This window comes from Amphiprion ocellaris, chromosome 11, assembly GCF_022539595.1.
Source record: "Amphiprion ocellaris isolate individual 3 ecotype Okinawa chromosome 11, ASM2253959v1, whole genome shotgun sequence".
NCBI lineage: Eukaryota > Metazoa > Chordata > Actinopteri > Pomacentridae > Amphiprion > Amphiprion ocellaris.
Window position 1 is genome coordinate 6,057,142 of NC_072776.1, and position 26,001 is coordinate 6,083,142.

A 26,001-nucleotide genomic window follows, 5' to 3' on the forward strand; every position below is an offset into this window, starting at 1 on the left:
CGATCTGCGCCACTCACTATCAACACCAATAAGTGTCCTCTGACTGTCCTTGATGCGTCAGCGTGGATCAGCATTAGGTCTGTTTGTGCGTGCCTGGTGTCTGCCTCCTCCAGCTGCAGGTCAGAAAGCTTCCACGCACTCCCATCACATGCTATAAGCTCCAGCGAGACGCACAACACACTAACACACTGACACAGATCTACTGAAGGAAACGCAAGCAAGTTCACGCCGTCAGCCATAGACAGATGAGCAGACAGTAACAGGCTAAACAAGGTCACAGATTTTACTATACGGTTGATACTTTTTTTTTTTTTAAATCGAATACAGCATTGAGAGGGACAGCGTACTGGATTGTGTGACAGATAAATAGAGAGAGATGGACAAAAAAGGAGAGAGTGAATGTGGAGAAGTGCGGTCTGGAAAAGCCACAGCTGTCACCGAATCCAGCTGCACGCACGCACGCACGCACGCACGCACGCACGCACGCACGCACGCACGCACGCACGCACGCACGCACGCACACACACACACACACACGAGTCTTTAAGCAAAACCAATGGCTCTGAAGACAGCGACCACATCAATTCTACATAATGAGCCCTGCTGATGACCCTCATGAGGTCATTTCACTTAGAGAGAAATGCTGAAATAACCTCATATAGCCACTTTACAAAGCATACTACAATTACTGATAAGAACATAAACTGGAAAACCATCCAGTATTCTGTATAGGAGACAGTACAGAAATTACAGCACATTATAATAGTACGCAATGCAATAAAAATAAAGAAAACAATCACACTATGACTAAGCGGGCATATTATTAAATCAACACTCAACACAGTAACAATAACAAGTGAACGTGCCTCTCTATTTGTGACTCATTAACTTTGATTAACAAGCAACAGCTGTTTCACTGCTACCACAGATCAAATGTCAAACTTTGCTTGTGACTGATCCCTCAAAATGATTAATTACTGTTGCAAAGACAAACACAAGAACATAGTACTGTTTGACGACAGTATAGCTACATACCATGTACATACTATACTTGCATGTGTGTGCATACAAGTATAGGTTCACTTGCACAACGTGTATATATTTTGAACCCCAGATAGGGGTAGAAGCCAGGGGATGAATATAAGAAACGTTGCAGGTCACCAGATATACTGTGGAGTACAGTTGAATCCATCATTTGAAAAACAAAGAATATTGCACATGTAAATCTGTCTAAAAATGGCCTCATATCTGCAGGCTATTTTCAAAAACTGAGTGACTATGCAAGAAAGAGAGTAGTGAGAGAGGCCACCAAGACACCTATGACTTCACTCATTTTCCATATTCTATTTTTTTTGTGAATTGACAATATTTGGTCGAAATCTGTTTTCATTTTGACATGAAAAAGTTTTTTTGTCTACATTCTTGTCAAAAAAGCCAGTCTAAATTGATCATGATTCAATGTTGAAAAGCAATAAAAGTGTAAAATTGATCAAGGGCATGAATACATTTTATAGGCACTGCATGTTATGGCCTACCGTAAGTTTATGTTTAGAGCTAAAATATTTATTACAAATTACTGATGGGGGAAAAAAATCTTTAACTATTTTACTCATTAATTATACATTTAAAAATACCTGATTAGAAAAATACTTAAATATTTGTGAAAAGCAATTGCAGTTTCATCAGCTCTGGGAATTTGTGGGGAAATTTTTTTTGGACTAAACTTATAGTAATTAATTTGCTGCCGCTATCATCTTCAACCAATTAATTGAAAGTATTAAATTAAAAACATAGCTGAATATAAGAAAGCATCAGATTCCACATACAAGAAGCTAAAGCTAGCAAATGTTGGTTTTAATTACTAATTATTTTGACATTTATTAAACATTAATATTATGGTTTATCTTCTGTCGGTTTACTAATCGCTTAATTGACATGTCATTTTAGAAGCTTTGCACATGCACACAAGCCAAGCACATACAACACAAATACATTACTCCCATCCTCTAATGGCTTTCAGTGCTTAATGGCCTTTAAATGGTTGATGAGAAACAAACTGACCAACCTTGGAGCCAATCAGAATAATTATCTCGTCATTTCTCAGCATACTGTCGAGGCTCAGGACTGTAAAGGACCAATTAAGGCTCATTTACTGCTAAAGTAGTTACTGGGGAATAGATACTGCTCTTGCTTTCCTGTCTATCAAACAGTACTGTACATCGCAGCTCATTTGTGAACATCGAGCTGCAATTTTTAAATATGCAAGGTATCTGACTTGCATCCAAATACAGATACGCTATGATCTGAAGTTTGCCGCACTTCCCTTGGTCGGGGGAATCTCTGCTGTGTAAAATATACCATCTGTCAGAGTTATTTAGTGTGAGGCTTTGATAGAGGAACCTGTCTGAGTTTTATGGCACATTATTGAATCTGTCTAAAGAGAGGTCGAGGGTCAAGAGGTAGATATTGACCCTCAGGCAGTAAAGGAAGAACAGCAAACTGTTTGTGGGGCAATATCGCCATTAGGAATCAATAGTACAGTTGTACCATTGGCAGATTTGTTGGACCAACGACCAGGTGTGTTTAGTATTTGCATTAGTAGTGAAGGTCCCAGCTGTATAAGCTATATGTTTAATTTAACTTAAAGGCCATGCAGTGACTTTAAAGTGTCAGATGTCTATGTGAACACTGATGCAGGTTTTGATGGTGTGGTCATTACTCTTGTTCATATTGGCCATTAAAAGATCCCTTCCTAATGTGCTTCCAATGATGAGGGACAGCATCCATTGACCTTGATCTGTACATCAATGCATTCTCAAGTTTAAACAAATCCTGAATAAAACTTCAGCAGTCTGACAAGGACAAATCAAGCAGATGTCCTCCATGGTTAGTGTTTTCAGTGAGACATTCCCTTCCAATGCCACTAACACAAAGTGGGTATTTCATAACCTCACAGAAAAACCTTGAAATACAATGTAATTTTTCACAAAGCGAGGACTGCCGATTTTGTCCTTCACCTCTCCCAATGGAAGCACCTTAGCAAGGGTCTGTATGATTGCAGCAAGCAAACATGACTGATGGAAGATGAAACAACAAGAGCTTATCTTTGAAAGCCTGGCTTGGCAGCACAACTTAGTTCTCAATAATTCCATAATTCCAGCAAGCAGGTTTTAACCACAAAGAGAGAAAGCCAGGTCAATACCAGAATGGATAAAATGCCTTTCTTGTCTTAAATCTCTAACGCTCTTGGAAATGTCTACCAGTCTGATAAGCTTAAGGTGAATTTGAGCAGTGCTGATAAATACTAGACATTTCTACAGTTAAAACATACGTTATTATGTTGTAAGGTTTCATTTTCTTCAATGCTGAACAAAAAAAGTAACACTATCGGATGTTACAAGGTGATGCAGGTTTATAGTGATGAATGACAGTGTTTATCTCTGATGTAATGGAAGCGAAAGGGAAAAAGGAACCTTGGGTGTAAATCCTAGCGATTTATATCCACTGAATGATTTGCGCAGGTACAGTAAAACAGCTGGATGCTCGTCCCACAGCAGCAGCAGTCATTTTCTCCCTGTGTTAAACCTTTACATATATCAGTCGCTGCTTGATTACATGCTGATCTCAGGCTCTGCTCTTCAGAGTGTGTGTTACTCCTCCATCAGGAGAGTGTTGACAGGGAAATGGAGAGTGGGCACAAAGTGAAGTCGGCTGTCATTTTGTGGCAAATTGCAAAACAGCTGTTCGAGACATATATGGAGTTTCCATGGCAACCAGATAGGAACTGGTAGAGTGGAAAAGGGAGAAAGACCAAGTGAGGATGAGAGGGAAACCTAAATTAGGTAAAGATTGACAGAAGGACGTGAATCGGGAATTACTGTCTCGATGCCCTACATCCAGATTCTTAAAAGTACAACTTTTACGACCTAATCAGGCCTCCTGTCTAATGAAATGAGCTCATCACATCTACACTGCTTAATAAAATATCCCAAATAGCCTGACCCTACAGCCAAACCACAGCTACAACCATGTACAAAAACTTAATTTGCTGCTTTCAGATTTACCTGCTCACCTAGAAATCTATGCTGCCATTAATCTGTATTTGTGTTTAACACCTGAATGAAGCTCTTTAGCATCTCTTGCTCGCCTGCACAGAAAATTACACAATAAGTGCACTTTCCAGTTAAATAAACAGCACATCTCTCCTCAGGAGGAAGTCCATTTAGATGTGCTAATGTTAAATACTATGACTGACCTCTACAGCGAGCCATGGAAGTGATAATATTATTCTTCCTTGAACTTCTGGGAGCAGATATGGTGCACATGCCGAAGCAGACACAGCACAGGATTAAACATACTTTTCTTACACCCCTCTTTTCAATTCCTCGGCCCTTCCTTATCTTACTGGACCATGATATTCTATGAATTTGATCAAATACCAATAATGCTTGCCTCGTAATATGCCTCTTACAGCAGTATTGCCAATTTTTTTCATATAGCGGCCACACATATTCTCTCCATCATCCTCTGGTAACCCCCATATGAGGTTCTGCTCAAATCCCTGGCCCTTATAAATGCTTATGTCTCTTCGGTCCTTATCACACAGTCATAGTCACAAGAGAGATTGTCTCACCTCACTGGCCCATGTTTCTGAAATGAGCTTTGACCATTATTCTTTTGTTTCAATCCTGAAGAAAAAATAATGTACAGTACAGTTTTCCAATAGTGCTTAAGTCTGAATGCAGATTATCTCAATAATGAGTTTGGTAAGATGAAACAGGCTTCTCCTGAGCTCTCGTCTTGGTAGGTGATTTTATGGATTTCAGTCTCTGCAGCATGTCGTGCATTCCAACACATTCCAACCACAGCATGGTAATGCATTTTTGCCCATGTATGTGACAAAGTGCATGGGCAAAGTCTTTGAAGGAAAAAAAACAAGTCAATACATGTAAAATCACAACTTTGTAAATACAGCCTCCTGGATGAGGGAAACAATTCTCTCTAAAAAAAAAAAAAAAAAAAAAAAAACTTATTACATATTATTCTGGCCTGTCCGGTATGTTGCATAGTGTACATGATATTGCAGTACTGTAGCTGCAGTGTTCCTTTCAGACCAGCAAGTACTAAGTTGGTGGATATTTTATTGCTCTGTCTGTTTTTCTATTATGTACTTTAAGTCTCCTCATAAAACCCTGCAGTCCATAACCAGAAAATGTAATTGCTTATTTGTGAGCAGTAAAAAGAAACTAGGACTGCAAAGTGAACGTGTTTTAATCAGTTTTCAGGGCCAGCTGTATTTGGGGGAAAAGTGTTATTATATACTTCTCCTTCTTCGTTAATTAAAATGCTCAAACATAGAAGGAAACATCTAAATTGAATTTCAACTTCAAACTGAACACTGCAGACCTATGCGAGAAAATGAGTTCACAAAGCACTTTTATTTTTCCACTCTCTTTCATCCCTTTTGTTCCCTCTCATATTAACCTGTGCGGCCAAACCTCTAAAGGAACAGCGATGAGTCATCAAATGAACCCAAAGTTTAATATTAGAAGCTCAGATAAACACCAGAGCTGCAGAAAAGTTTCAGTGCACTGCTGGGTGACGAAGTTGACATTTAGGGAGACTCATAAGCTTTTAAATGCAGTTGAAGTAGAGGATATTATGACATCCATGCGACCCAAAAGTCAAGTGGTTAGGGCACATGGGTGCAAATGCCGCCAGCAGTGAGTCCCCGGTTTGACTGACAAACGGTAAAACATTTACTGCATGTCATTTCTCTGCTCTCTTTCTCTACACTGCACTATTTAGATAGAGGAAAACCAACCTGATGCCAAAAAAAGAAATAAGACAATCTAAATAAATAAATAAATGCATAAAGATTGAGATATCATTCTTTCGCACCTCTGTGGGTCTAGGCCCTGTTCTGTCAGGAACATGACAAGAGTCTGACATGCCTTTAATCCCAGCATGCTGTCTTGCAGAGAAATATCAATGTATTCCCCTAACATCCATATTCACTTATTCCTCTCTCTTCCTTCTTCCCTCTCTGGTTTGAGTTTTATCATCTCGGGAGATTACACTTGGATGGAAGGCTAACCGAAAACTTCAAGAACAGAGGTTTACACTAAAGTACACAGCATCAATCCGGACTTTTGGCTTCAGAGAAATTCAAAAGCACACAGCGTGTAACATCACAAGGAAGATACAGTTTCTTGGTATTTCTGAGCATATTCTTTAATGTTGCTTCACACTATATACTAATTTACTGAATGAGCATTAAAATATTTATCTGGTTTCACTGCTGACTGCAGCAGTTCCACCTTTCACAGGTATTTAGGGTTCAGAGTCAACAGCACTGTTCAAACTTTGTATAGAGGCTTTGCTGCTGCACTCATCTGGCTCAACACACATTACAAAATATAACACTGCACATCACTGAGTTCATGGTGTTCTTATGTTTCTAAAGCAATGCTCCAAAACACCACAACAGACTGAATGCCATGACTATTGCCTCTAACTTGCTTCATTTCCACACTGTGGTAAAGTGATTGGAGTATGAGTCCCTGTGCTGCGCCTGCAGGATGGATCTATACACACTGATCAATAATGAAGGGTGGCTTTTCAGACACACTTCAAACAGTAATTACACTTCCATAAAGTGCACACTGAACAGACACACACCACGAGCACAGACCACCAATAATACTTGTGTCCCCACTGAAGAGAATACCAATACTTATGGTTGTGTAGTAGTGCTGCCAATGGGGAAAACTTTGAGGTTTGACTAGAGGACTGTGTGAGATGAAAAGAAGTCAGTGAAGCAACACAGATATGAGGTTCATTCTCTGGGGATCATTAATGTTTTTCATGGAGACTCATCCAATGGTTGTTGAGATTTTTCTTTTTTTCCTCTGGGCCCAAGTGTTGGACTGATAGACCATTCTGGAGCTGCAAGCATGGGTTTGTCAACAACAAAAAGCAAACATGCAAACCACATACAAGCACGAAAGCCTTTATAATACTGAAACTAAATAATTATGTTCATCTACATGGGATAGCACCAGAGAAAACACAGTGCAAACTAAAACTATAACACAAGAGCTGGAGCTGTTACAAGATGTCTTTTTGAAACAGAGTAATTCAGTAAGCACTGAGTTGAGACTGTGGTTAGCAGATGTTACATCAACACTAGATGACTCAGAAATCCTGTTCTACTAATGTACCTGAACTGACGCAAACCTTTCTTAAAACTCCAGAACTAGTTATGTCGCTCAGAATGTTTCACATTGTGTTTTGTCAGCAGTCTAAGTTAGAGCCACAGATACAAAATACAATTTTATGTATAACCTATCGAAAAAGGAAGACAAAATAAAAAAAAAATGATTGTATGTTTCATGGTTACAGCTGCTACTCTTCCACATGTGCCTCACTTTGATGAAGTTAAGAGATTGTTTGGGGAAAAAGCAATTTCCCCAAATGTCAAAATGCAACCAAGCCAGATGTTTGCATACGACAGACAGGAATGGAGAAGGGAGATGAGGCGTAGTATATGCTCCTATCTAACCATAGGACTGTGTGTTATTGGTATTTTTTTTACCGTAACCCTACAATATCCTCCCTAACCCGATGCCTCTCTCCTGCTGCTATTCAATTTCTTTCGCTTTCCAATTTTTCATTTTCTCAGTGTTCACTCTTCCCTGCTAGCTCTTTATCTCATTTTCCTTCATCTTACATCCTGTACAAGACAAATGATAAGAAAAGAAATCCTTTTGTAGCTGTGCTTGTTTGTGTATGTGTGGATGTATACATATATATCTATATGACTGTATTTCTGTAGCCTTGCACAGTTTGTTCAAGATAACAGCAATGTTGCAGATCTAATTGATCTACTAATCAGCTACAAGGTGTTTATTTCTGTTAGCCTAAGCTGTTTAGACACAGTCTATCAGTTACATCTCACACTTCACCCTTGAAGGGTTCTATGAGAAGATGAAGCTTTAATGGTAATAGCGGAAGCATAAAATAATCAAGGAACTGACACATTCTTCTGATCCTCGTGTTTAATTAGATATGATGAAATTGCTTGAATCAAAAAAGCATCCAATCATCAGGAAATCAGCCATCACAGACTGCATTCTTGCTTAACATTTCAGCAGCAGAACGCTTTCTAGGCAAAACTAGGTATCCATGAATTACCCCCATCCACTAGTTTCATCTCTAAAAGCTCTCAATGCAACATATGTTGGGACATGTTCTTTTTTCTCTTAAAATGCTTCTGTAGTGGCAGCAAAGTTGAGAAAAAACCTGTTATCACCCAGAGTACCAGCACCACTGAGAACTACTTAAGAACCATTGTCAAGTTGTAGTGCTGATCCAGCCAAACCTGGTATTACCTCCAAGTGGTTTGAACAGACCCACAAGTCTTCACAAAGAAACAGATGCAGGAGTAAGTCTGTCATGAATAGACACTAAAGCTCTCCAGCAGTCCTTTGACTGGCAGGGTCTGTTAGAAGTAAATCTGCCGCTCATGCCGTGACTTCTGCGCACGAGCCTCGACTTTGTTTAATCTACATCCAGTTCTTGCCTTGCACGCCACCAAAAGGTCGGAAAGGCCTTCACATAGCAAAACAAGTGGTAGCCTGGTACCAGGTCGGTGCCACGGTGGAGTGATTAGGCAGGGAAGCGTCTGATTCATGCATAGCCAAGGAGCCCTGTTTTTAGTCTGGCTGTTGCAATGGTGCACCAGCTGCTCCCACAGACCCCAGATGAATCTCGCTCGCAGCCAGGGAGCACAGATTAACACACTGACCTGCAAAGGCTGCTGGTAGGGACTGGCACAGACTCGTCCGGGCAGCTGGGTAAATGACTGGCAAATGAGTGTCATGAACAAACAGAAAGACAGTGAGGTTGGATGAAAATCAATGCCTTTTAGTGTCAGGCGTGAAGTCCCTCTAAATCTCATGAGTTTATTGACTAAATGATATCACACAAGCTGAGTATCTGAGAGTGTTTTCACAGGGTGAGATCCTGCTTAAACCCAAGGCCTGAGGGCAGAGGAAAGCTTGCGAAGTCCTCTAACTCTGACTGACAGAGGAAAAAAATTAACAAATGTGCACTTCACACAGACAGTGCCAGGAACAAAGAAGCGTTTTAAAACACAAACACAGAAAAACACACACAAACTGAAGCAGGAAGAAAGGGCTTCTTTAAACCATTTTTTAACACTTTGCTGCGTCTATTATGACTGCTCATCATCCTCAAGGTCGTCCGTATTTATCGACAACACAGATCATTGGAGTACATTTAGCGTTGGCGAGCTACCAGCTGTTTGAAACAAAAGATTGAAAGGCTGAAACAATGCCCAGTATTCATGTTTTTTTGCATCACTTGTGTTTGTGTTGCAAATATGAGCACACATGAAACCGTAAACAATGCAATATTAATCCTACAAAACCCGCAACTATTCACGGATGTGTCAGCCAGGTCTAGCAAGCCAAACAAGCTGCCGGATCATATATTGTCTCGCTATTTTTAGCATTCGTTTCGCTTTGAAGAACATTTCGAGCCGCCCTGTCAATGCCACTGAACGCAGAAAGGTGGCAGAAAACAAAAGCAAATGGGCTTGTTTTTTCCCCTCGAGTTCGAGAAAAAGTGATTTCCAGTCTGGTGGAATTGCGGTTTGCTCTCCTCTCAGCAACAGAAATTATTATCTCTGCTGAGGTATTTTTTGTCCTTGAAAAGTGTTTGTATGAGGATAAAAGCCTCAGTGTGTTCCTCTCAGTCAAGTGGGCAGCTTCCAGCAGAACAAATTGTGTGACCTGCAGTGAGCAGCACTGATTTAGTCCACTGCTGCTGCAAGTGTGTGACCCTTCAATATAAGTGGGAAAATGCCGCAAACCTAGTAACCAGTTGCCGTCCACATATACAGTTCTGAACAATTTATTAGACCACTTGTCATAAAAACAAGAAAACACAAATATTTTAAAAATCTGTTAAAAAAAAATGGTTTCTAACTAAAAATTGCATTGTTATTTATTTGGCAAACTAAATAGTAGTTATTCACATGTATTAACCAAAAATCATAATATTTTCCTACAACCTCCCTTGGCCCTGATAACAGCTTGTATTCTACCTGGCATTGTTGCCATGTACCTTCCAGCAGTCTCTTTGGCTATTGACTTCCAAATAGTTTCTAGCCGTTCGTAGAGATTTGCTTTGGATGAAACTTTTGTGCAATCTATTTTTGAATTAAAAAAAATTCCAGATCTGTTCAATAGGATTCAAGTCTGGAAATTGACTTGTCCAGTCCATCAGTTTCAGTACTCCAGATTCCCTTTTCTTGGTCAGGTAGTCTCTGCACAGCTTTGAAGTCTGCTTGGAGTCATTGTCTTCTTGGTATAAGAACCCATGACCAATCAGGTTAAATCCAGAAGGGATTCCATGATGCACCAAGATGTTGTGCTAGACCTTCTTGTTCATGATACCAATGATTTTAACTGATTTGCCCATGCCGATTTATTAACTACCAGTCTCTGCAATCGAGTCCAAGGTTTACTTGGCCACACAGTGAGAACACTTTGTCTTGTCCTATTTGTCTCAAAGACCATCCAGCATCATGAAGTGCTTTAATTCGGACTCTGTCTTTCTTTGTGAGTTCCCTACGCTTCACCATTTTGAACAGGAGTGAGGAATTTCAAACTGAATTCACATTTTTATACCCAAATTTGAGCCAGCACAATTGAGTTCTCTGAGAAGTCAGAATTTAATCAAGAATAATATAACCACTAAAACAAATTTTTCTGTTCAGGAATGTAAGCAAATAACTGTAATTTGGCATATCAATCAAAAAAATAATAATGTGCTTTACTGTTTTTAACAGTAAAGCACAGTAAATTTGAAAACTCATGGATAACAAAAATAATTATATTTTACGATATCATTTTGATTAGGAGCTTGCACATACTAGTGGATTAACCATTACAGAAAACACAAAGAAATATTTTGGTAACCAGTAATACTGTCAATTTCAGGCAGCAGTTCCTAACACTTCACACTGGGTGGCGATCTAATAAATTGGTTAAACACTGTATCATACTGTATGTACATTCACATACACTACAACCTCTTCATTACACCACATAAACAGTCACGCCCACGTACACACCTTCTTTGTCGTCATGGTGAATGATGGCATCTTGCATAACATCGGCGAGGCCGAAGCGGACCCGGTGCTTCTTGCGGTGGCTGGGCGGGGCTCGAACCTTGATTCCACCTTGCTGCCGCTGAAGGGCCTTTTCCCTCTCGTAGTACGCCCTAATTTGGTCGCAGCGCATCCTCCTGACCAGCCGCTGACGCTGGCCAATGGGAAGCGACTCCAGCAGACACTGGTCTATCTCCATGTTCTGACGAAAGACGTTACATAGCTGGAAACAACCTAGTGAGAAAGAGAGAGAGATAATGATATTTAGTGGCAGAAAAAGTGGCAGAGCTGCGTAACGCTGAATGCAAATTTAATGTACATACACATTATTTGTTTTCATTCAAGCTCTGATGGCGAGCTGTCCGTACTAGGAGTGAGGAAGACAATCTGGCCAATCAGGGCAAATGTACCTAATTTTTACTCTATAGTGTAATACTGAGCTAATGAGACACGGATTATAGGATAAAACACTGTCAGGTTAATCTCCAGGCACAACTGTGTGTTTTTGCTATTGTTTTGCGCATGTATGCGGAGCATGTCTCTGTCAGCAGTTTGCCCAGTTCCGTGTGGGCAACCGTTTAGCATATTTACTGTAAAGGATATCTGCTGTCTGTTTAGCCCTGGGGTGTGTTGAGTGCAGCTTCACAGCATTTTATGTGTTGTTTCTCCTGTCCCGACAGAGTGCAGCAATCCTCCTGACTGTGCATAATCTCTCTGCCTCTCGGTGGAACGTAGCCAAACAGATCTCATCACAAGGCAGCTGCTGAACCTATTAGGGTCTGCTTGGATGATTAGGGTGTACAGTGATTGTGCAGCAGGTGGGCCTCCAATGAGAAGCCAGCTCATGCAGAAAGCAAGAGAGATGCACACTATTGAGAAGAAATATGGCATGAAGTACTGTAGGAAGGAGGGACTCTGAATCTGGCATTGATAGCACTGATAATCTGACAAATTCAGGTCATCGCCAGCCCAGAGGACAAGCAAAATACGAAGACGAGGATGCCTTTGCAGACGCAGTGCATGTTGTGTTTCTCTTACCAAGTCCTGTCTCTTTAGACCTGCTGTCTCTATATCTCATTCCTTCTTTTATCAAACTCAACTTCTGCTGTTTCTTTTGTTGCTCTTGTCCCTTTTGTGCCCATTTAGTTTTTATTCTCCCCTGCTTGGAGCATTCTTTTTCTGCTCAATGATCTGCTTGAATGTTGTACTCTTTATCTCAGCATCTCTTTCTTTCTTTTTTAGTGTGAATAAGCACACATCAGTCTGCTCATCAGGTGAGAGGTATTGTCAGAGGGATGCCTTTGAAGCACTACGTGTTGTCTGTCTCTTTCTCATTACTTCATCGTATCTTAAAATAAACCTTATATGCAGTTGTTATCGCAGCGCTCCAGACGGTGACTGATTGATCAGGTTTAGCCACCAATTCAGTTAAAGTGCGTTTTTGTGTGAGAATAAACAGGTGTTCAGAAAAGAACATCACATCCGTGGACTGACTTTTCACTGAGGAGATGGTAGTCAGAGACATAGGCACAGAGTTATAACAATATGGGTGAATTATGTGCAAACTGCAGATGGGTGACAGATTAAAGGAAAAACCTACATGTTCCAACAGTGGACCTTAGCATTGATGCTACAATTCTCTGGAGCTCTACTGGACAGGTTGGAGCATTATTATCCCTTATTTGTTTTGGTGATGGTGGTGGACAGTCCAATACAGAATCTACCATCGGTGCTCAACTGGGTTAGGATCAGGTGACCGTGAAGGCAACAATATATGACTCACATTATTTTTATTTTCATCAAACCATTCTGTAAGTCTCTTTAAAGATAAAAGTGGACTCAAAAACTGGATCCCCTCACTGTAGAAGTCAATGGTTCAGGTTTTTCCTTTAACCCTTAGATGCAAAAATGATCCACATAAGAAACAATGTGCTTTTAAGCCATTTTTGTCATTTTGGTTAAGAATAATAGTTTATATTATTGTTTGTATTGCATTTTTGTCCATACAAGAATGATTTCATGTTTGAAATATGTTTGTTTTTCACTTCGATTTTGAACATTTTGACAATCGAATAAGAAGAATATTACACAGAACAGCAATAGAAGATTGTCAACCTCCATTTTGTTGACATTTTTACGCTCATTTCCTCTAACTGTTGCTGCTCTCTGTCCCTTTTATTTGTGCACTTCATCACCTCTTGTATGATAACATTAGTGATAAAGAGGTTGGGGTATTAATACTAGTATTACAATTTCTTTAAAAGTATAAAAGGTAGCTTAAAATTTTAAATGGATGGTATCAAAAACATGTTTTTAGAGGAATAGCTCATTACAAAAGGTATTGCAAGAAAACAACCTCACTTTTTTGACCCACTTATGCATCAAATGTTTAATCAACCATCTGCATCTCTGTAACACTCTAATAGCAGCACACATTAGTAATAGCAGCTAGTATTGTAAGACTACTGGTAACATTTGGTAACATGGTCTGTGATGAAACATACGACTGAGTCTGGCACATCTAAATGTTTCGTACCTAACTCTGGTGAGCCACAAGGCGATGCAGAGAAAGCGCGAGACTCACAGGAGGGTTTGGAAAAGCCCTGACAAACTTTAAAACTGCACGCTGCACTATTGCATTGCATGAAAAGCAGCTTCTCTTCCCACAAGCTGTCAATGTTAAGGAACTAGCCTGGCGAGTGAGAAAGCTGAGGCATACCACATCTTAAAAGAAGGGATGCCTTTTACTGAATTCAAATCACAAAATATTCTCTGGAAGGTCGGCAACTGATAAACTGTTACTTTTTAAATTTGCCTTTTCCTGTCCGTTCTTGGCCATCTGTCTATGATCTCAGTTTTGCACAATTCTCCGCACTTTATCTCACATAAGTTTCTCTCTCCCTTAAATTTATCATAGATTTATCCGATGGTAAAGGAATCAAAGACATCTCTAGGACAATACCCTCTCTTTTGTCTACATAATAGAAGCAGTGCTGCCAAGTCTGGCGCTGGTGCTCACGTCTGAGAGACTTGCTGGCGCTAGTGTGAAATTTTAGCTTTGAACAATGTTAACATTCAAGAGTGAGATGCAACAAAACAACAAAAGATGTCCTCAACAGTTCCTCAACGCACAGAAGTGTACTGATGCTACTTTATACAGCAGTTTCCCATCTGTAGGGGCTTAGGTGTGTTTGGACTAGATTTTTATCAGACAGAGACAAAGACATCCAGGCACACAAAAGGTGCGGCTGTGTTTCAATGTGTTGTTTTTTTTTTACTGTTTGATATACAGTACATTTACACATTCATTCAAACACCTGCCCCCTCCACCCCGGTTTGCCACACACACACACACACACCTCCTGCACAATACATCGGTGCCATCTGCTCTGGTTAGACGTTAAAAAAAAAAATGTTCTTTTGTATTCGGGTTCCAGAGAAGAGAGGGTGGGGGCGGCACGAAGCACCTGTTCGTGCCAGGTGCTTCAACTGTATTTTATTTTAGGAACTTGGCTGTCGCTTGAGCAGACACACACATGTAAATACAAAAACACACTCAAACTGCTGCGTTTTCTAATTTCATACCCCCTCTGTTTCTCCGCTGTCCTGCATCCTGAGTCTCCCTCACTTTTGCTTCAACTCCCATATTTCTACCTCCCACCTTCTCTTCGGTCCTCTCTGATATGTTAGTTACAATGTTAGTTACAGTAGCAGTTCTGCTGTGTGTTCCGTCAGTATCTGAAGTGGGTGCTGATAGAAGTTGGCCTGATCCACTGCACACTGACATACAGATTACTGCAAGGCTAAATCAGTGCATCAAGGGCAGAATTTATTACCAGTTTTGGTGCATCAAGTAAAATGTATCTGCGTGCACACGCACGTGCACACACCTCAGACGACTGTGAGTACAGAGCTCTCTGGTGATATATAGTCAATATTTCAGAAGAGCTATTTTCTTGATTAAACTATCAATCATCCTCCTCTACATGGGACAAAGAAATGCAGCAATTGGTCAGAAATGATGATTTGAAACCAGTCATACTTTGATTTCTGTTAAATAACTCAAGCTTTTAATAGATGAAAATAGCTGTTGATTTTCTCATTTTTATTTCGCCCGACTAATTATTTTCAAAAGAACCTTCACAGGGCTAAAACCGGCACTGACAGGGATGCAAGCAAGAGGACAAGAAACTGACGTGTTGTTTGTCTTCACTGAAGGTGTAGCGGTAAACTGTGAGAGTGTGAAGATGAGTGACAAATTTGCCAGACTAAGAAACTGTAAGTAGCAGCGATGAAGCACGGCAGCTCTGTCACTCACATGACAGTGTGATGAGCGCCGTCTCCAACTCTGCCCTCACTGTGGCTATTATCTGCTCCTCGGTTTGTCCCTTTATATCCTTCACACCCTTTGTCACCCTCATACATCATCTATCAAACATACATTCAAGGTTACAGTCACGTAAACCCATAAACGCCCAGCACATGGAAGACATCATGTAAGATGACGTACTGGTGCAGACGTTACTCACACACAAGAAGTGCATACAGTATGTGGTAGGCTATATCAAGGGAACCTACAGTAAAGATATTTACATAAAGTCATATAAATCCATATCTGTAAGTAACTGCACAGTAATTTACATGTGGCTTTAGATGTTGTGACTAAAAAGATCCATCTGTCATGATTTGTCGTAACCTGCTCATTGCATTTTGACTGCATGACGTGCTGATAACAAAATATCGATTGCTTTATCAGAACATTCCCAGAAGCCTGTTCTCCTTTGTCTTGTGTTTTGAATAGAAACACTAACGATCAATAAGTAAGAATTACAAATAACCTTGACACAACAAATTCAATAATTCACACACATATACGATGCAAATTCACATCAGACTGGTTGATGAAAATCCTTCAATCATTCAAATGTTTGCACACAATTTACTCAAGGCTTGGATGGAAAAATTACAAGAAGGCCTAATGTCTGCACTAAAATGCCATACAAGAATAACACTGGCAATTGCTACTGTATGATGAATGGCTGTGAACAAATTGATGGAATGTGAATGAGAGTGGGAAAGGACAGCAGGTCTGATGGGAAACAGGGCTGAATGAATCTGAGAGAGATGGAGTGAGTGGAGAGGGAGGGAGAGAGAAAGAGGGAGAGACAAGGATAGAAAGCAGGAGCTTTCCTCTGCTGCCATGCCATCTCCAGGCAATCAGTTATTGATTGAACGTAGAACATCCCATGCAGGCTCCAGCTAATAACACTGACAGCACTGCAGGAGCTTGTGAATTAGAAAATAGCGCACACACACACACACACACACACACACCTGTACACAAACACACACACACACGCACACACAGGATGGAAACCGCAGACACTATAAATATGCAGGATACACAATGAGAGGGATGGGGATGGATTAAGGGGTAAGATGGGGAGAGTCAAGGAGAGACTGACAGCCTGCATCCTCTATACCATAGACCTCACTTATCTGTCCTCTTTTATCCTCCCTCTTTCCCTTCTTCCGTGCAACTACCACTCCAATATCAACATCTTTCTCTCCAGCATTCCTCTCCGAGTCTGCTCGTCACTCTTTGCAACACTTGGCCGCATTCTTGATATGTCACTCATCCCATCCTCACCTCCTTTCCATTTTTCCATCCTGCCATTCCCTCCTTCTCTCCAATGCTCCTCTAAATCACCCTCAGTTTCCCTCCATCTGTCCTCGTCTCTCTGCAGTGACTTTCTCTCCCTGTCAGTCTGTCACTGTGTTATATGAACAACGCCAAACGCCACCGTGGGATCTGCATCTTTGTGGCTCCGTTTCATCTTTCTTTCCCTTTTGCGGCTACCTGCCGCATTCACCGGTCAACTTCACACATCTGCAGCAGCAGCTCTCTGCAGCAAGCTCACACACCCACTTACTGCACACACACACACACACACACACACATGCACAGGGGGACACAAATTCCCATTTGAAGTTTACACTCTGCTGCTATGTCTGCAGCAAATGAGCAGAATTCTTAAGCATGTGGACTCATACAGTAAGACAACCTGCATGTATATCAATATATATACAGTAAGTGCTAATACAACAGGCACACACCCATGACTGAGGCACACACACTTGCATGCACAAATAAAGAGCTGCTGAAACGGCTACTTACAACATTTGATGAAATGGTAGTGAGACATTTTCTGAGTAAATCAGACAGTCCGCCAGTCAGGTAGAAAGTCTGGCAGGCAGGCAGGAAGGAAGGAAGGGTAGGTGGGGAGTCAGTTAGTCAGGCAGGCAGGCAGGCAAATAGTAGGCAGCTACAGGTTCCAGAAAAACTAACTAATGCGGAGCTTGTAACCGGCACGATGCATTATTAATCTGTCTCCCTGCATGCCATCCAAACTCCGTTCCCTCTGTCTGCATTATTCACCAGCAGCAGCAGCTCCGGTTGCAGCCCATGCAGCACATGCACTCAGTCCCAGACTCTCTCTCTCACTCACACACACACTCCCTCTCACACACACACACACACACACACAGACACACATAGACATGCACTCCCTCAGTCAACCCGTCAGCAACGGGGAGCTGCGGCTGTTTCTAGCTCTTCTCGCCTACAGTCAGATAACCGCTGCACAACGTCTTCCAAGCCATAGTCGACGCACGTGCTCCACTGGCGTCACTGACTGACAGCTGGATCAGCCCGCCCCCAGCTCAACACACCCCCAATGACGCAATGCTCTTCGCCTCCTTCCACACACCCCTCCCAGACTCCTTTCACCACAAATGCACACGCATACGCAGTGACTCATACACATGCACATTTCTTTGGACTATCCTCTGTCTTCTCAGGGGGAAATAAAAAAAAAGAAAAGAGGTGGTGGGTGGAGGTTCATCGTGCTTCCCTGTATTTTAACAGAGGGGGGGGTGTCACTTGAGAAAACTGAGGGATGGAGATAAATAAAAAAAGGAAAATGTGAATGCAGATACAGCAGCAGGGGGAGCAAGAGAAAGAGAAATAAGCAAGAGATAGCTGGAGACAGGGAGAGAGGGGGAGTGTTAAATTTGATAGAAGGACTGCTAAAGAGGGAGAGAGAGAAAAAAGAAAGAGAGGCGAAGCTGCTGCAGTGCGGCTTTTGGTGCTGTGACAGGTTAAGTGTTCATCAGCGGGTTTAAACTGGCTGCAAATTTACAGCAGATAATTATAGTTTACTACAATGGCAAGGCTTGAGACCATTACATTAGCACACACACACTCCAGGATGCACTTATCATGGCAACACACACACACACATACAGCGTGATGCAATATGAACTATGTGCTTGCAGTGTTAGTGTGTCTGTAGGGCAATCTCTATGACTTTGTGCTTTAAGGCTGATTTGCATATATGAATAACTATGCTTTGCATTAACAAGCGGATTTGCACAAGAAGGGAGAGAATGTGAGGGTGAAGGAGAAAGAGTGAGCGGATGAAAAAGGATGGAGATGTGAGAGAGAGAAGGAGGGAAAAAACAAGATTAAAAAGAAATGGATGACTATACAAGAGTTTAACAGGGTGTGCAGTGTGAGACTGAGGCAAAGATTGTTACAGACATTTTGGAAATCTGTGCCAGGGTGTTCGCACATCCACGGGTAATATAGCACGCAAGAATCTTCTGTGGGAGATTGGGAGCTATTATTTCACCGTGGCTGTCAAAACGTGGGAATGTGGAGATGAGATAAAAGAAACAGGAGAAGCAGGTGAGGTTCACTCTGAGATGGTAGTGAAGGCAGAGGAGCAACAGAGCGAGCTTGAAAGAGAACGAGGGAAAAGCAGACTGGGAGATGGATTGTGTGTGTGTGTGTGTGTGTGTGTGTGTGGATGCTCGAGTAATTCCTGTCATAGGAAATCAGGTCAAAGAAACTACTCACTGCATCTTCTGCAAAACACTGCTAAGGACAACTACTCCAACATCCACCAGGCTGACAGGTTCATGCGTGTGTGCATCAATGTATGCATGTGTCCGAGTGTTTGCAAAGATCGTGCAAAAACTAGTGCTTAATAATTTATTCTGCTAAATACATTTACATTGTGTAGTGGTTTTGGTCAAGGATTATACAAGACTACACTATTAATACTCTACTTGTGATATCCAGACGTAAAAGCAGCAAATCTGACAAGAAAAAGACATGTTTATCTCTCTAAATGTCATTAAATTTAATGACTAATGGGACATTTTGTTATCCGTGCCCGCAGTGAAAGATATTTAAGATGCTGTTTCTGGAAGCGGTGAGCTGCTGGAACATTGGGACACAAGGTAATATAAGGTCTCAGTGTGAGACATGCCACTAGAAGGCACGCCAACTCAGCTGTGGTAGAACGGCGACAGGATAATGGGTTTGGCGTCTAACAATTTCCTCCTCTACAGCTACAACTAGGTCAAGCACCTAAGCAGTGAGTTAGACAGAGAGCAGGGATGGAATGAAGACAATAAAGACAGTAGAGGGTGAAGAACATACACGCAAGTTATTTAATTCTCTGCTGAAAGAAAAAAAAACTGCAGCAATAAATGGGGAAACAGTTTTTATGATAGTACTGTACATGGGGAGAGAGAGTCTTTGTACAAAGAATTAACAGCCATCCTCAGTGGGTTCTTTTCATTGTCTAGATGTGTCATCTCTGTCAGAGTAAATGTAATGAATGATAGCTCAAATCACCACACATGTAGTACCAGGCTGAGATTGTTCCTCTCTGCTTCCCTACAGCAGTGACAGATTCTCACTATTGCAGCTTTTGACCCAGAGGAGATGACAAATTTCATTCTCTTGGACGTAGCTGTCACTCTGTCATCATCACCCTCAGGTGTCCGTCAATACTGCGACCGTGTTACCAGCACGATTCCTGCGGTTGACACCCTGGTGTGTATGCATGTGCGTGCTTGCATGCGATTCGCTTTACGGTGCAGGATGCCCGATGAAAGAAAATGTTCCCAATTACGGCAAAGCCAAAGGCACTTGGAGTGTTTGGGCATGATGCATTATATATGAAAGGAGACCTCTCTGAATTAATTATTCATCAAGTGTGATATGTTTACACAAATAAATATTTATTTATGTTTTTAGCTGGCAAATTTTAAATTTTTAATATTATTTGAATGAATTATGGATTGTTTAATGTTGTGACGCAGATAAAGAGTTTGTTTACTGTCTGGACTTTGTGATTACAGTCTCTTACACACATCCACACACACATCTGCATGGCTATTTTTGTGAGGAAATGTCATTGGTATAATGCATTCCTTACTCCTTATCCTAACCTTAAACAATTTGTTTAACAACATCCCTTGAACTGCGCTGACATTAAAGGATGTTTGGGCTGATTTATCCACATTTCACTTCTCCTGACATTTTGGGGAGATCTAAAGAGCAAACATGTTTAATATTTACATGTTAAAGTCAGGATGATTACGATTACAGTATACAGTTACTATCGACACCCAGAGCAGCGGACGCTTTTGCCAGTCCCTGCCAAACATTTTAACCCTTGAGGCTAACGTTAGCATTAAATATTAAAACTAATAATTAAAATCTCACCTCCAGTTCCTGCTAAAGAATAAACAACCCATGCTGACCACATTTTGCCATCTAGACTTGTTTAGCCTTCTGCTTGTGTTATTTTGTCACTGCAGTGTATCATTATTCTCCATTTTGTTTGCATCTGCTTCCCCATGAGATGGTACACTGCCCCCTGACTGCTCTCTATGGCATCATAACAATATCCTGTAGTATGTGATCTGAAATTATCTTCGAATCTTGCAGTGCAGCGCATGCCTAAGATTAGGGAGAAGGATATATGTCAAGTTTCTACTTATGCATGTGATGCAACCCAATTTCAAAATCTGTTGGGATTTTTAAACTCCAGAGGTCGACTATCCTTAATCCAACCAATTCTTATCTTAACCCTAATACCAAGCCTTAACCCTCAAAAAGCCCTTTGAAGAGGTGTGAAAAAGTGAAGATCAGTAAAAAGGCCTTCCTTTTGGAACATGTCGTCTCTCTGAAAGTCAAACTGGTCCTCACAAAGATAGCTGGACAAGTACAGCCACAAACACAAAACCAGTGAGGATAATCCACTGCTCTTTTATTGATTATGATATCGCCTCCTTCTGTCTACATCTTAACCCTTCTCTTCTATTCCTGCATAGCAGGGAAGTTCCAGCTGCAATGAAACTTACAATAATATAGTATATTGTATCAAGTTGTTCCACATAAGGTTGTCAATTAAACACACAGAATCTGTAATCTACTATGTGTACTGTATAAATTGTGTGGCAATACAGTGCTGTCACTGTTAAACTGAAGTAAAAGTGGCTTTCCAGTTTAACAACCACAGCTCTGTGTCACTACATTGTGTTTTATTGTTTTGTTTCTGATCACTGCTCTTGTTTTCATTGTCATGTTCATTAAAAATAGTGAAATTGTTTACTTTTTGATGTGAAAAGGTGAGATTTCATTAATAATTCCTATATACAGTGTGTTAGGTTTTAATAGATTGGAATACAGTTTAATGGCAGTATATTTAATCATGTATTGATTATAAAACTGCCATAATTCATCAAGTCAAAGTGGATTTTGCAAATCATGTCATCTGAGGTGCCTAATTTGAGACTTTTGTTAACTTACCCACACAGTACTGTCTACATGTATTTCATAATTTTTTTTTGCCAGTTTGTTGATATTTTTGTAGTTTAGCTAAAACAAATGTTAGAATATGTAATAACTAGGTTTCACAGCAACAAAACCATGCAATAATAAGGGTGCTGATGCTCTGTACAATAAAGTTTGCGCCAATGAATAGTAGTGAGGTAAAATTTGTGACTAAATTGAACTAAATAGTAGTTGAATATACTGAATAAATATTCTTTGGAGACACAAACAACATCTAGATGGTTCATTTACATGTGTCCCATTTAACTGTTCAAGAGTATTTCATCTAATGTCTCTGTGGTTACAACAAATTGGCCCTGTGACTGCTGTACAGTGTAGATGCTGGTATTCTTCACATGCTATTGAGGTTATGGGAGTCATGTAGTGATGTAATTTACACCTGCTGTTGTCACACCTGGTTGTTACACAAGATTAGAAGGTCAGTTTAGTGCTCGTTTCCCCTTCTGCTCTCAGACAGCATCTTACAAGGTCCAGAGTGTGCAAGAATATTAAAAAACAAAGCCCAGAGAGAACAAAGATTAGCCATGAAGAAGACATCTGTGTAAGACTTATCTGTTGCAATTAAATGATACTTTTCCAATTAATATTCTCGCCTGTTTTTCTTGCAAAGACTGTAAACAGCAGAGAGGAATTTGCAATGCCTGAATTCACTTGGATGTTTGTCAAACATTTTTAGACCAAATTAATGAATGATTGATGAATTACATAAAAATAACTACAGATACAGTTTGCTGTCTACAGACAGCGGGTGTGGAATCTGTTTTTATCACTCTGTGGACTGAATTATGGTGTAATCCAATCATTTCTTATGCCAAATTAGCAGCTCAGTCAAGGTTTAAGCTGAGCAGCAGGCATTAGTATCTAATATTCTTAATGCTAGTTAATAGCCCAGCAGCAATATCGGTCAGTTCCAGAGTAGATCATGGCCTGCTAGGGGAGGATTTAAGCATTTCTCTGCACAGCGCAGAGAAACTGACTGTTTATAAATGCAGAAAAAGATAAGCAAGTATTAATCAAAGTACCTGAAAGCTGAAAAATTGCAGAGTGGGTTGTTAATTCTGAGTAATAGTACTGCAACAAAAGCAAACCTTTCAAATGTAAGACGTATGCCCACAATATCACTGAATGCAGCTCTTCTTTGTACTTCTCACTTTTCAAAATGATGGCCACAGATTTTTCTGTTGCACTAGGAACATGTGAGAGGATTAGCTTTCAATGGCATTTATGTATAGTTCAAGATGGACAGAGCTTTCTGGTCTGAAAAGCGAAGCAAATGAGAAGATGCTTTAAAACATGCATTCTTTCTAATGGCCAGGAGGGGGCGACTCCTCCGGTTGAAAAAACAAGTCTGTTGCACAAAGAAGATTGTGTGAAAGTCTATGAGAAAATAACTAGCTCTCATTTGATTGATTACCTCTGAAAACATTTTCCTCATGAGTGTACGGTTTCACTTAGGGGTTTCACAATATGTTGGTACTGTTGATAAGCTTGATATTTAAAATAATTAAATACTGATATCATGTTAGGACATAACAAATAATACATATATGATAATTATTGTAAATAATCCAGCATCATTTATTATCTATACACACATATACTGTATAACTGTTTACCTCAGTCCAGTAATGCTCTTTATAAGCCCTTTACCACTGCCATAGTCCCTTTATTTAAACCAGAGTTTACAAATGCACAGTGCACTTTACGACCATTGCCGTTGTCAGTTTAAATGTGCTTATTTATTTGGAATTGCTTTATTTTTTTCTACATTCTGTACATTTGGTTAAGGATCAGCAAAGAAAGAATTCCACTGTATAGTGTTACTGTCTAGTTTTCTGTGCATATGACAATAAACCTCTTGAATCTATCTGGTTGTCTCCAACATACAGTGGAACAACATACAGTACTGCTCTTGTAACAGACTTTCTCTCCACTTCCCTACACTCATTTTTGAGTGTAATTCATTTGCCAAAAAAGAGAAAAAATATACAATGTTGAAAACTAATATAACCTACACCCCAGTTTTTAAAAAAAATCCATAGATATCAAAATAATATCCTTATCATAAATTCTTTTGTCCACAATAATTTTGTCATGAAAATCTTACATTATGACAGTCCTAGTCTTTACTGGTAGCTTCAAGTTTCAAGTATAAAGCATAGTGCAAAGTAGGGCATGTTTTAAGGACAGGGCCACCTTGTATTTGACCAGGCACTACCGTATGGAGCACAATTTCACAGCAACAATTTCAAACAACAGTCAATGCAAGGCAGTAGAGGATGTGAAAAGAAGCCATAAAACAACAGCAGTAAATTATATTATTTGTACCATAGTGTGTTCACACAGTGTAATATCCAACCAGAACTTCATGTCTCTCCACCTCCACATGTCCTGCTGCTGCTTATAAAAGGTTAAATCCTTGTGGAGATGAGAGCAGGCCGTACTTCAGCGAACATTTTAATCAGTTGATTGCTTCATCTGCATTCTCTGTTTAGCATCTTGCAAGCTATGGAAAGATTATTGTACAAAAGCTGAGTTTGCGTACAGAGATGTTCATCATATTATTAACAAGAAAGATGAAGTCAAACATAAACAGATATCACTCCCCTTGAATAGCCTCATGAAATTCTTTAAAAGTTCACTCGTCACAAAATAAATCACACTTTGAAGGTAGGATATGTGCCATCTCGTCACTGTGTCTGTCGGGGAGATGCTCTGCCAAGTTGGATGCATTGACTCTGGTCTGTGTAGGTAAAACATCTTTTACAGAGAGGCTTTGTGATGTCAGTGGATAGTTGGCAATAGTGCTTGTATTTGCAGCCGTGCTTCTCATTTTGTCACCATGAAAACCTGCCTGCAGGGAGTTGAAGCAGAGCGCTGCAAACACACACTGACCTGCTGTCACACGTAGAGGCAACTCGATACAGCTTCTATTGAAGCACTGTCATTCTTAAAGTGTCTGTACTAATAGAAGTGAGTATAGTATCATTTTCAACAAGAGGGAAGTGCAGTTCCTTTTTAGAATTGGTGTATCATGCAACAGTCTGTCCATCTTTTATATACAGTCTGTGGCAATACCAGATACACAGCTCAGCTCGCCACAGTGTAGAATCACTGCTATTCATGGAAAACACATTGAATATACTAGTGGAGACACATGATAGTGGACAACAGTTACAAAGATAAAGTTAAGAGCACCATCCATACAAAGACCAGTCCACACTGTCCATCTGCACAGGCTGTAGTTCTGCCAGTGTGACTCAGACTGACAGGTGTTCACAAGGCCAGTGTTGGTTTCAGCAGCTCACAGTCACTGACTCAACAGTCATGACTGCAGAATTACAGCTTTCTCTCTTATAACTCTGATTTACGGGCTTGTCACATGGCAGGCGGCGTCACCTTTGCCCCATTCTCTTACAGCTTCACAACAAATATTAGCCATGAGTTCAGTTGTTGAATATGAGCCCACAATATGCGTTGTATTCGTGGGATTTTGTGCTGGTACATTTTCCATGAATACAGAGGCATACAATGGAAAACAACAAACATTCGCCTCAGAATGACTCATCAGCAGCTTTTATATTGATGGTTAATTGGAGAAACAGCTCACTACTGAGTCATTGCCAACCAAAACAAAGCATGGATAAAACATCAATATCCAATAGTTTCAAGGGCTGAGTTGCAAGCTTTTGTGCTTTTTTGATGTCGTAGAAAATGCGTGAAGATCAAAACTTTTGAATACAAAAATCTGGTTTGAAATATCTGATCAAAGCTTTTCAGATTTTTACTCTTTTTCACTCTTTCTTTGACCATCTATTTTCCATGAAGCTATTTAATGGGTGTTTGAGTGTAGACAACGTTTTACATATATTTGGAACAAAAAGCTATTTTGAAGCATTTTTCTAAAAGCAAAGTATAGAAATTTGTTTTTATATTAACAATTACACCTTTCTCTGACACATTTTTGGAACCAGGACAGCCTGCTTGAGTGAAATGAGAGGGACCATTAAAATAAAATCTCTGTAATATCCCTTCCCTTCGAATGAGGATTTCTTTGTTTCGGGGGAAACAGTCATCCACCAGC

General features: G+C 40.3%; 1 protein-coding gene across 5 annotated transcripts in view; it reads right to left on the reverse strand.

Annotated features, from left to right (window-relative positions):
* myo16 (myosin XVI) overlaps window positions 1-26,001 on the reverse strand; it is a 112,607-nt gene that overhangs the window by 72,062 nt on the left and 14,544 nt on the right. For 2 of the 5 annotated variants that reach the window (XR_002746001.3, XM_023267288.3), the window contains exons 1-2: window positions 17,379-17,861; window positions 11,165-11,434 (exon numbers count right to left, since the gene is read on the reverse strand). Coding sequence is in view for 4 of the 5 variants with exons in the window: in XM_023267288.3 (XP_023123056.2) it covers window positions 11,165-11,434; window positions 17,379-17,406 (298 nt within the window). In the remaining variant the exon portion in view is untranslated. Of the gene's footprint in view, window positions 1-11,164; window positions 11,435-11,523; window positions 11,547-17,378; window positions 17,862-26,001 lie in introns of those variants that run through there. The other 3 variants (XM_023267289.3, XM_023267290.3, XM_055015069.1) reach the window with 2 other exon arrangements.